Source organism: Octopus sinensis, linkage group LG4 (assembly GCF_006345805.1).
Source record: "Octopus sinensis linkage group LG4, ASM634580v1, whole genome shotgun sequence".
Lineage (NCBI taxonomy): Eukaryota > Metazoa > Mollusca > Cephalopoda > Octopoda > Octopodidae > Octopus > Octopus sinensis.
In genome coordinates this window covers 148,129,995-148,142,355 of record NC_043000.1, presented here as the reverse complement: position 1 = coordinate 148,142,355, position 12,361 = coordinate 148,129,995, and the positions used below count along the sequence as shown (strand labels likewise).

At 38.5% G+C, this 12,361-nt stretch overlaps 1 protein-coding gene across 2 annotated transcripts in view; it reads right to left on the bottom strand.

Moving 5' to 3' along the window:
- LOC115210848 (myc box-dependent-interacting protein 1) overlaps positions 1-12,361 on the bottom strand; it is a 165,995-nt gene that overhangs the window by 60,939 nt on the left and 92,695 nt on the right. For both annotated transcript variants that reach the window (XR_004998910.1, XM_029779604.2), the window contains exon 3: positions 6,629-6,683. Coding sequence is in view for 1 of the 2 variants with exons in the window: in XM_029779604.2 (XP_029635464.1) it covers positions 6,629-6,683 (55 nt within the window). In the remaining variant the exon portion in view is untranslated. The remainder of the gene's footprint in view (positions 1-6,628; positions 6,684-12,361) is intronic.

The window sequence follows — 12,361 nt, the reverse complement described above, 5'->3', positions numbered from 1 at the left end:
AACTGTAACAAGTCTTTCTTCCTGATAACTAAGTAGCTTCTAAGTGGAAGGAAGGGAAACAATGTTCTTTGTCTATCTCCTTAACTTCTTGGAGATTTTAGGTAAAATTATATTAATGTATCCATCTGTTTTAATTTAATTAAATTCTATGTCTTTCTGCAACTGAGGATTGCTCTGCATTTAAATTGATGTAATGGTTGCATTGTTCAATTAAATGGAGTTGCATGAAACGATCATACTGCATTACCTCTGGATATCCTTGTTGCCTATTTTGATTCTAATCACCTAATTTTGAAATTGTATGGATAATACTGTATTAAATTCTGGTGCCTCAACTTAAGTACCATATTCATCTGAATCTAAATTTTTGCTGAACTCATATGTATATATATATATTATATATATATATATATATATACATACATACACACCTATCTACATAACAACCCACACACATACTTCTATCTACATAGCAACCCACTAACTATTCTACTTTACCCACAGTTTACACGAGTAGTATAGTTAGTGGGCTGTTATGTAGATAGATGTATGTGTGTGGGTGGGTGTATATATATTTATATATATATTTTTTTGTATATGCACATGTATGTAAGCGTATGGATATGAAAGTAAACAGATCAACATACAGACGCATAGGTACATAGGTTATATGAACAGACAAGCACACATATGCAAATGAAGACTGAAACACATGACCAAATATACACACACATATACATAAAAACACACAAACACAGAAATACGCACATAAATAGATACGTATGCACACACACATATATGCATACACACACACATACATACATGCATGTATAGACACACACACACACAGATGTGCACAAACAAACAAAAAGGAATGCAGTGTGAGTAATGGACAGAGTCAAAACTATTGAAAAGGTTGCAAGACGCAACAAAAATTTTAGAAACATAAAAAAGAAATAAGTGGAAATCTTACCGGTGAGTGTTTTAAATTATAAGGCACCAAAAGAGAATGACTCTCCCCAGACACAACAGAATATGCTTCAACACACGAACTCACATAGAGAATCTTGCAAACCAAATCCAAAAACGAAATACACACAGACACACACATACACACAACATGCATACATATATAATGGGCATACATAACATACATCATCATCATCATCGTTTAACGTCCGTTTTCCACGCTAGCACGGGTTGGACGGTTCGACCGGGGTCTGGGAAGCCAGGGGCTGCTCCAGGCTCCAGTCTGATCTGGCAGAGTTTCTATGGCTGGATGCCCTTCCTAACGCCAACCACTCCGTGAGTGCAGTGGGTGCTTTTTACGTGCCACCTGCACAGGTGCCAGGGGAGGTCCGGCATCGGTCACAATCGGTAGGAGCTTTTAACGTGCGAGCGGCACGGAAGCCAGCCAGGCGGCGCTGGCAACGTTCGGATGGTCTTTTTATGTGCCACCGGCACAGGAGCCAGTCGGGGCGGTGCTGGCATCGGCCACGTTTGGATGGTGCTTTTTATGTGCCACCGGCACAAGAGCCAGTCGGGGCGGCGCTGGCATCAGCCACGTTCGGATAGTGCTTTTTATGTGCCACCAGCACACAGGAGCCAGTCAGGGCGGCGCTGGCATCGGCCACGTTCGGATGGTGCTTTTTATGTGCCACCGGCACAGAAGCCAGTCGGGGCGGCGCTGGCATCGGCCACGTTCGGACAGTGCTTTTTCCGAACGTGGCCGGCACATGCATACATATCAATATTATTTTGATCAATGGATCAAAAGAATATTGGAACTTAAAAATTAAAATAGCCACATAGTTAAAACACAACTGGCCACAAGAGAAAACAAGATCTGTTGCAGAAATTAGTTGCTCTATAGACACTAATGAGGTTAAAAAAATGTAAGAGAACAACTGTGGACCATTGATAAGGGGCTTGCAAATCTAGTACCCAACAAACACTTTCATTTTTGTACCTATTGAAGCAACAAGACACATACCAATTCACTTACAGCAAAGTATGGCTGAGCTTCAATTCTTGGAGAGGGAGTGCGACTTCTTAATTCATTTTTTACAAATGATTATATCTAGGACAATGGAAATCTGTAAAACTTTGAGATTTAAAGGGTGATGAATAAAACAAGATGCTTTCCTTGACAACTTTGTGATTGTGCTAGTGGCCAACCAAAATTACCTTTAAATTAAAAAAAAAAAAATTAATGTACATAGCAAGAGTGGCTGTGTGGTAAGTAGCTTGCTAACCAACCACATGGTTCCGGGTTCAGTCCCACTGCATGGCATCTTGGGCAAGCGTCTTCTGCTATAGCCCCGGGCCGACCAAAGCCTTGTGAGTGGATTTGGTAGACGGAAACTGAAAGAAGCCTGTCGTATATATGTATATATATATATATATATATATGTGTGTGTGTTTGTGTGTCTGTGTTTGTCCCCCTAGCATTGCTTGACAACTGATGCTGGTGTGTTTACGTCCCCGTCACTTAGCGGTTTGGCAAAAGAGACTGATAGAATAAGTACTGGGCTTAGAAAGAATAAGTCCCGGGGTCGATTTGCTTGACTAAAGGTGGTGCTCCAGCATGGCCGCAGTCAAATGACTGAAACAAGTAAAAGAGTAAAGAGTATACAAACACATACGTACATTACAATGGCTTTTTTTCAGTTTCAGTCTACCAAATTTTCTGACAAAGCTTTGGTTGGTCTAAGAATGAACCTAAAAGCATGTGGTTATGAAGCTAGCTTGTTAACCACACAGCTATACACACGACTTTGGTTGGCCCAGGGTTATTGTAGAATACACTAGGCCAAGGTGCCATGTAGTGGGACTGAGCCTGAAACCATGTATAGTAATCCCTCGCCATATCGCAGTTTATTATTTAAGCTTACATCGATTCCTCTGTGGTGGTGTTTTGCATTTATAATTAAATAAATATATACTAATTATAAAAATAAATTTAAAAAATTCGTGAATTTTCACCTATCACAAGGGGGTGGGGTGGAACATAACACCCACAATAATCAAAGGATTACTGTAGTTAGGAAGCAAACTTTCTAACTACACAGCTATATAATATATACGTAAAAAGCACCATCCGATCGTAGTCGTTTGCCAGCCTCGCCTGGCCTCTGTGCTGGTGGTACGTAAAAAGCACCATCCGATCATAGCCGTTTGCCAGCCTCGTCTGGCATCTGTGCCGGTGGCACGTAAAAAGCACCCACTACACTCATGGAGTGGTTGGCGTTAGGAAGGGCATCCAGCCGTAGAAACATTGCCAGATCAGACTGGGCCTAGAGCAGCCTTCTGGCTTCCCAGACCCCAGTTGCACTGTCCAACCCATGCCAGCATGGAAAGCGGATGCTAAACGATGATGATGAAAACAAAGAGGAGAGTGGAGATTTATTCATATCCAAAACTTTTTATTAAAAAATTTTCTACAGTATATATAACAATGACCAGCATATGTTTCAACTGCACACTGTTGCGTATGCAATTATGCATCCTAGTCGCAATTTCATCAAGGGTCCATCACTTAGGATGTTTTCAAAGTGAACTAATTCAAACAAGCTTCCTGCATTGGTATTCTGTTGAAGGTTATTTTTTTTTTCTCTTTTTACTTGTTTCAGTCATTTTGACTGTGGCCATGCTGGTGCACCGGCTTTAATCAAGCAACTCAACCCCGGGACTTATTCTTTGTAAGCCCAGTACTTATTCTATCGGTCTCTTTTGCTGAACCGCTACGTGACGGGGACATAAACACACCAGCATCGGTTGTCAAGCTATGCTAGGGGGACAAACACTGACACACAAACATACACGCACATATATATATATGCATATATACGACAGGCTTCTTTCAGTTTCCATCTACCAAATCCACTCACAATGCTTTGGTCGGCCCGAGGCTATAGTAGAAGATACTTGCCCAAGGTGCCACGCAGTGGGACTGAACCCGGAACCATGTGGTTGGTAAACAAGCTACTTACCACACAGCCACTCCTGCGCTATAGCGTTACTTTTTAAATCAAATTGAATTCTATATGAGAGAGAGAGAGAAAGTGAGAGAGGAAAAGAGAGTGAAAAAGAGTAAAGAAGAGAAAGATGAAAGAATGAATGAGAAGCCAGAGAGAGTGTAAAAGTAAGTTAGTGAAGAGACAACTCTTCAAATATTATAGCAGGTAAAAACAAAGAAATTCTTGGCTACACAGAAGCTGCTCAACTTTAACCCTTTAGCATTTAAACTGGCCATATCTGGCCAAAATATTGAATCTGTTTTATGTTCAAACTGACCAGATCCAGGCTCTCACACCTACCCTACAATGTTATTCTACATTAAGTAATTACACCATCAAGATCTTGAAGATATGAGATAATGCCTGATTAATTCAAATCAATGGGAATCAATAGGCATTATGCTTGATTGAATAATCTGAACACTAAAGGGTTAAACAGCAGAAAGAAGATAAGATGAAACACGAGAAGAAAATATTGTGAGATGTAAAATAGATGAAGAATTACTGACTGGGGACAGGAATAAACCCCATTATTACGCTAATCCTTTGACTAGGAAAGATAAGAGTTCGCATGAATGATATGCATCCATTATTTTCAAAAGTTAGTTCACTTGAAAAGGAAATGAAAGAGAAATGTTTCAGATAATTTGAAAAGGGATAGCAATTGTATTCAGAGAGGTTTTATAGTCACCCATTTAAGAGGTTAGCTGTATTAATGTTAACATATGTCTGAATAGGAATTGACATACTAACATAATTTTGCTCTTTTTGGCAGAATGTACCTAAGTAAGTAAATTTCATATGAACAGGAATGAATAGTCATTGAGGAAGTTGTATTGAAATGTCAGCTATCAATAGATATCAGTAAAGGCTTTAATTTAAAATTACAAAGTATAAAACTGCAAATGATTGTCTTTTTTTCATTATTTCAGCAATTATTCAACTAAATGAAATACCAATATAAGTTTAACACTTTTGTCACCATATTTCTACTGAAATACACTGCCACTCTCTTTTACTCTTTACTCTTTTACTCTTTTACTTGTTTCAGTCATTTGACTGTGGCCATGCTGGAGCACCACCTTTAGTCGAGCAAATCGACCCCGGGACTTATTCTTTGTAAGCCCAGTACTTATTCTATTGGTTTCTTTTGCCGAATCGCTAAGTGACGGAGACGTAAACACACCATCATCGGTTGTCAAGCAATGCTAGAGGGACAAACACAGACACACAAACATATACACACACATACAAATATATATATATACATATATACGACAGGCTTCTTTCAGTTTCCGTCTACCAAATCCACTCACAAGGCTTTGGTCGGCCCGAGGCTATAGCAGAAGACACTTGCCCAAGATGCCACGCAGTGGGACTGAACACAGAACCATGTGGTTGGTAAGCAAGCTACTTACCACACAGCCACTCCTGCGCCTATTTCGATTGGTTTTGAATATAATGTTTCGATTGGTTTTGAATATAATGAACAATTTAATAAAATAACTCAATATTAAGCTTGTGTGTAGAGCATAAATTAACATGAAATTTTGAAGAAAATTTTCATCTTAGATCGCTTTAAAAAGGTGAAGTTTGTAATGTAGAATAAGGTCAGTTTTTGGTGGGCAGGTATCAAAAAAGGTAACAGACTAAAGTTTAGAAAGAACAAAAAAAAAAAAACTTCATTCACAGATTCTTGCAGAGGTTTTCTTGTATAACCGTGATAATTAAAATATTCTTTTCTACTCTAGGCACAAGGCCCAAAATTTTGGGGGAGGAGGCCAGTTGATTAGATCAACTCCAATACACAACTGGTACTTAATTTATCGACCCCCAAAAGGTAAAGTCGACCTCAGCTGAATTTGAAATCAGAAAGTAAAGAGAAATGAAATACCTATTTCTTTACTACCCACAAGGGGCTAAACACAGAAGAGACAAACAAGGACAGACAAACGGATTAGGTCGATTATATCAACCCCAGTGCATAACTGGTACTTATTTAATCGACCCCGAAAGGATGAAAGGCAAAGTTGACCGCGGCGGAATTTGAACTCAGAATGTAGCGGCAGATGAATTACCACTAAGCATTTCGCCCAGTGAGCTAACGTTTCTGTCAGCTTGTCGCCTTATAATAATTAAAATATTCAAACATTTAAACAAGCCTAATCTCAGTGTTTCCACAATTCCATTTTATGAGAATTTTATAATGTAGTAAACCACTCAAATGTCTGTGACATTATAAATAAATACATATTTATTATTTACACATATATACAGACTAAGCATTGATTGAGATTAGTATTTGTTTGGACAGAGGTCATGAATTTTATTGTTCTGAACTAAAAAGTACTGGCTTTCTTTGTCTGGTATCTTTTGAAGACCTATCTTTAAGACATTTGTCATAACAGAAATCAAGGACAAGCACTTGTTCTTCGTATTACCATGACTTGAGTAAGAATTTGCAATCAAGTTTATATATGTGGCTAGCAACATAAGAATATAAACCTTAGAGTCTGGGCTTGCTTGAAATACACATACAACACATAAAAGAAGGCACATATAATCATTGTTACTTTTATACATTAAATTACATAGTGTATGAAACTTGCCTTTTAAACAGTTTAGGTAATTTCGGAGATCTTTCTGAAGCTTTGTAAGTATTGCCTGCAAAAAAAAAAAAAAAGTATATATATATATATATATATATTTTAGGAAGAAGAGGAAATGAGTCAGTAACCAACAGTAAGCATTAATAGTAGCCACCTTCAGAGCTAATTACAATAAGAGAAACAATAATGATGACACCAGAAATACCTCTGCTACAACAGATACTTAGAATGAAAGAAGAATGACAACTGCAAAATTAGACAACAGACACTTGAAACTTTGTGAGTACAAATGCTTTGCTCTGCTATAAATGATCAATAAGAAAACTGCAGGATATTGCCGAAAGTCAGCAAAAACTGTTCAAATTGGGATTGCATATGACATTAAAAATTTAAATAATGTGTAGAATATATAATATGAAATTGATGTTTAGACAGAACAATGAATATGTACACAAGAATTAAAGTGGTATTTCATATGCACTAAAAGATATTGTCACAACATAATGCATCTAATTATAAAGGCCATGAATAGTAATATTTTTCTTTATGGAAAGTCTATTCAGTCAGAGAAATTAATAGCAAAATGGTGAGAAAATGCTGATGATATATCAACTGGAAACCTTGAAAATATATTTAATAACTCTTTTACTCTTTTACTTGTTTAGGTCATTTGACTGCGGCCATGCTGGAGCACCGCCTTTTAGTCGAGCAAATCGACCCCGGGCTTATTCTTTGTAAGCCCAGTACTTATTCCATCGGTCTCTTTTTGCCAAACCGCTAAGTGACGGGGACGTAAACACACCAGCATCGGTTGTCAAGCAATGCTAGGGGGGACAAACACTGACACACAAACACATACACACACACATATATATATATACATGTATACGACAGGCTTCTTTCAGTTTCCGTCTACCAAATTCACTCACAAGGCATTGGTCGGTCTGGGGCTATAGCAGAAGACACTTGCCCAAGATGCCACGCAGTGGGACTGAACCCGGAACCATGTGGCTGGTTAGCAAGCTACTTACCACACAGCTACTCCTGCGCCTATAATGTTAACTTTTTTTTTTTTCTTTAAAGAAAAGATAAGGACTCTGTTTACAGAACATATGTGATGATATAAATAAGTGGAATAAATGAATGCCAAATTCTGAGATAGACTACCAAAAGATTTGAGATCAACCTTGAGAGAATAGACCTTGTATGAAAAACATTCCAGTCATGAAAATCCCATCATTTTGTACATCAGGAATTATAATATCCTTTATCTGAGACAGTACAATGTGATTTAGAGGAAATTTGGCTGCTCTCTCCAGTAAATTAAATGACCATGTAGAAGCTCAATTGGTGGAAACTGAGAGTAGCCTTCATACATTGATGCCACCTCACATAAGAGAAAACTGTTAGTTAGACAGCTATACATGATACAGTGGGTAGACCAGATGATGCTCTCATCTACCAAAAAAAAACATTTCTCTCTCATACACACATTATTTTGTTCTGTAGGAGTAGTTGATGTCAGAATGATGTGAGGTATGAATTACTAAGAGGTGTGATAACATGGTGGGAGGAAGAGCAGACAGTGTTTTAGTTATACACACACACACACACATACACACACACACACACACAAATACATTTAACATTAGTATCATTATAATAGAGATTCAGAAATCTATAACTATTACTTTTTTAGAATAGCTGTGGATGCTAATAAATGGTGAAATACTACAATTACTAGCTTAAAATGCTAAATTCAATGTTCCATCTGCAATTTTGTGCGTTATTGGTTAAAAAATAGTAATGCTATCTCTCTATATATAAACGGCAGTTTGTCTGTGTGTGTTTCTGTGTGTCTGTTAGGTTGTACCCTCACCCTGACCACGGCTTTCAACCGATTCTGATGAAACTTGACACACACATAGCCCAATGTCATAATTCAAAACTAACGCAGCGAAAACTTTGAAAAGTTCCCCCAGTTCTGAAAAAAATCGATAAATTCGACATGGCGTCGAGAATCAGAAACACAAACCACAGACTGTCTAGGGGACGCAACTCGACCTTTTTAACTAAAAAAAAAATTTACCATAATTTTTTTTCCATTTTTTGGCTATGACTCTCTAAAAATGCTTATATAGTTATTTCCCTTACAAACCCGAGCAACGCCGGGCAATACTGCTAGTAATAAATAAAATCTAATCATCTCTCAGGAAATTCACACTGACATAAAACTGCATCTGTCAGTGTCAATAAAATAATGATATTATCATCATCATCATCATCGTTTAGCGTCCGTTTTCCATGCTAGCATGGGTTGGACGGTTCTACTGGGGTCTGGGAAGCCAGAAGGCTGCACCAGACCCAGTCTGATCTGGCAATGTTTCTACGGCTGGATGCCCTTCCTAACGCCAACCACTCCGTGAGTGTAGTGGGTGCTTTTTACGTGCCACCCGCACTGGTGCCAGACAGAGCTGGCAAACGGCCACGAACGGATGGTGCTTTTTACGTGCCAGGCGAGGTTGGCAACGGACACGAAACGGGGCGGTGCTGGCAACGGTCGCGAAACGGAAAGTTCTCTTACATGCCACCGGCACTGGTAACACATCTGCAATTTCCATTGATCGATTTCCATTGATCGATTTCGATTCTGATGGTGCGAACCCTGAGGGTGTGGGAGGCATGGGCTCTAGAGACCCTGGGACGGTGGACAGTAATTATATATATGAATGAGCAACGCTTCAGCTTTATAGAAGAGGGGGAAAATGCAATTGATGTAGTATTCATACCTTTTCTAAAAACATTCCCAATATTATTATTATTTCCTATTGCCAACTTTCATGACCCATTGAACCAGCATTTATACACAGTTCCAGTGGTGTTAAGTAGATATGAAATAAATCTCCTGAAAATAACCATACCAGTCTATTGCCAATAACTTTTTTCCAGGGCAGATTTCAACATGGTATAGCAAGCCACTTCTGGTTTTTTAGGGTGCTGCCAATGCTGGAAGCAATGAATTTACATGATTCTTCAGGAACTTCATGCAGCTAGGTACCTTGAGGGATTAAGAGCAAAGTGTCTTGGTCATAAATGCAATGGTGGTCATAAATCAGTGATGGGATAAAAAAAAAATAATAAAAAGTCCTCCCAGTCGGTTGCTCCAGTATTTTTTCAACTGAACCATTTATGATCCAAAAAAAAAAAAAAAAAAAAAAAACATAAATGAAGTGAAATGACTTGACATGGGAACTAAAACCATGGTATGAGCTTGGATTATTGCAGCATTTTCTCTGTGGTAGTTGCAGCAAAATAAGTAGCAACAACACAATAGAATGATTAAAAACCAATGTTGTATCTAATAGGTGAGCACCAAACAGTTAACTGATTACAGTCAATCCTAAGCTCAACTCTCTAAACCCAGATTAAAGTTTGAAGCATGGTTTGGCTGATGTAGGTTAAGATTAGGTTCCATTTGAATTACTATACATGAAGTCTAGTCTACATATATAACACTAGTAAGAGTAATTCCAAGAGGAATGCAGTCCTGGTAAAGGAAGAAAATGAGAAAAATGGATGGGATGGGGTCAAGGAAGGATAAGAACACTAGGTTTTGTGAAGATGAGTTTAAGGTAGGGAGTATAAAATTATTTACTTCACAAAGTCTAAACAATAACAAGTAAGACTAGGTCAGGCTTGGGGAACTGTTTTCAAGAAACAGGCTGCATAGGACATGGTTGATCAAGAGATATCCTGCACTACTTAAAATATTAAAGGTAATTTTTTGCTAGACATTCCATTCAGAAAGTTCCATGGGCCACAGTTTGTCCATGACTGCTCTATGTCATCACACAATGTAATGGAAAAAGCAATCAAATCTTCTTCCAGTTACATCTCAATAGCTTAAAAACGATGTTCATGGTTGAAATACCCTGATCATAATTCCACTTTACAGACTGAGTGCTTTTCACATGGTACCAACACTAGTGAGTAAACACACACACACACAAGGCTTCTGTATAATTTCTGTCTTCTAATTTCTCTTACAAGGTATAGGTCAGCCCAAGGTTGTAGTGGAAGAGACTTGCCCAAGATGCTCTGCAGTGGGATGGAACCCAAAATTTCATAACAATACACCTATGCCAATCCATATAGCACAACTGGCAGCAAAGTGGACTATTTAATTACAGAGAAGTATTAAGTGGCCACACTTTAGATAATAATCAATGTAACATGCTACTAGGTCACAGGTGCGGCTGTGAAATTAAGAAGCTTCCTTCCAACCCATGTAGTTTTGAGTTTAGTTTCACTACACAACACTTCAGCCATAGCTCCTGGCTAACCAATGTCTTGTGAGTGAATTCACTAAGCAAAGACTGAAAGAAGTCAGTCATGTATGCATGTGCTTTTATAGAAGCAATGTTTGTTTCCACTCTTCTGTGGAAAACATATCTGAGCATGAGGAAATATTACCTTGCTTGGAAACTGGTGAGGGTTGTCAACAGAAAGGGCATCCAACTATAGAAAACCTGCCTCAATAAATTTCATCTAACCTATCTAAGTTTTGAAAAGTGAACATTAAAACTATGCTATATATGGATATATATATCATAATTATTTAAAGTCTGCTTTCCATGCTGGCATGAGTTGAGAAATTTCATAGAAGCCAACATGTCAGAGTTGGTTTGGGCAAAGTTTCTGCAGCGGGATGCCCTTCTCAATACCAACCACTTTACAGAGTGTACTGAGTGCTTTTTACATGGTACCAGCAATAGTGAGGTCTTGCAACTTGCAAAACTAAAAAGTTGTAGCTGAGGGGGAATAGGTAAAGAGGGAGAGAGATGATTTTAGGCAAGATGATGAAGTGTGATGAGAAACAGATTGACAATTGAGAAGGTGGAAGTCCTGAAGAGAGTAACAAAGTAGTCATTATTGCAAGAGTATGGAAGGAACAAGGGGGAAGGAAAGGGATTAGAGCCAGTGTTAGCAAGAAATGGAAGGACAGAGTGGTAAAGGTGATGACGTGGGTTGTGTAGAGAGGTTCCAGAGTTATCTCACATTATAAAGGTGAGTAGGGATAGAAGGTATGAGAAGAGAAAATAGATGAGGGTAGCAAAGATCCAGAGAGAGTCATTGAAAGAAAGAGTGGTAGGGGATCGTGGAGGGTGGGATCAGCCAAGGAGATGAGAGTAAGACAGTAAGCAACATAGATGATGAGATTCGAGATGTTTATGATAGATGAGAGATATATACGACGGAATGACCAGTGAAATGGACGGAGGAAGGAATGAAGCTGGACTAATATAGGCTTTCATGCATAAGCCAAGTGGATTTTGGGGGAGGTGGAGTAACAGAAGGAAGGATGACATGCAGGCCAAACCTTCATAACATGCAAAAATGTATTATTTATCCTCTTGACATCAAAAAGAAGTGTAATATTAATAACTAGGTTAACAACTATTACATTTATGCAATGCCATTATTATAATAGCAATGGAATTTTAAAATACAAGGATTTCTAACATAGGTACATTGCCACAAATTCTGGAGTAGGTTATATTACGCCCAGCACTTGACCAGTACTTATTTTATCAACCCTGGAAAGAATAAAAAGCAATGTTGAGCCCAGCAGGATCTGAACTTATATTGTAAAGGGACATAGGCGCAGGAGTGGTTGTGTGGTAAGTAGCTTGCTAACCAACCACATGGTTCCGGGTTCAGTCCCACTGCGTG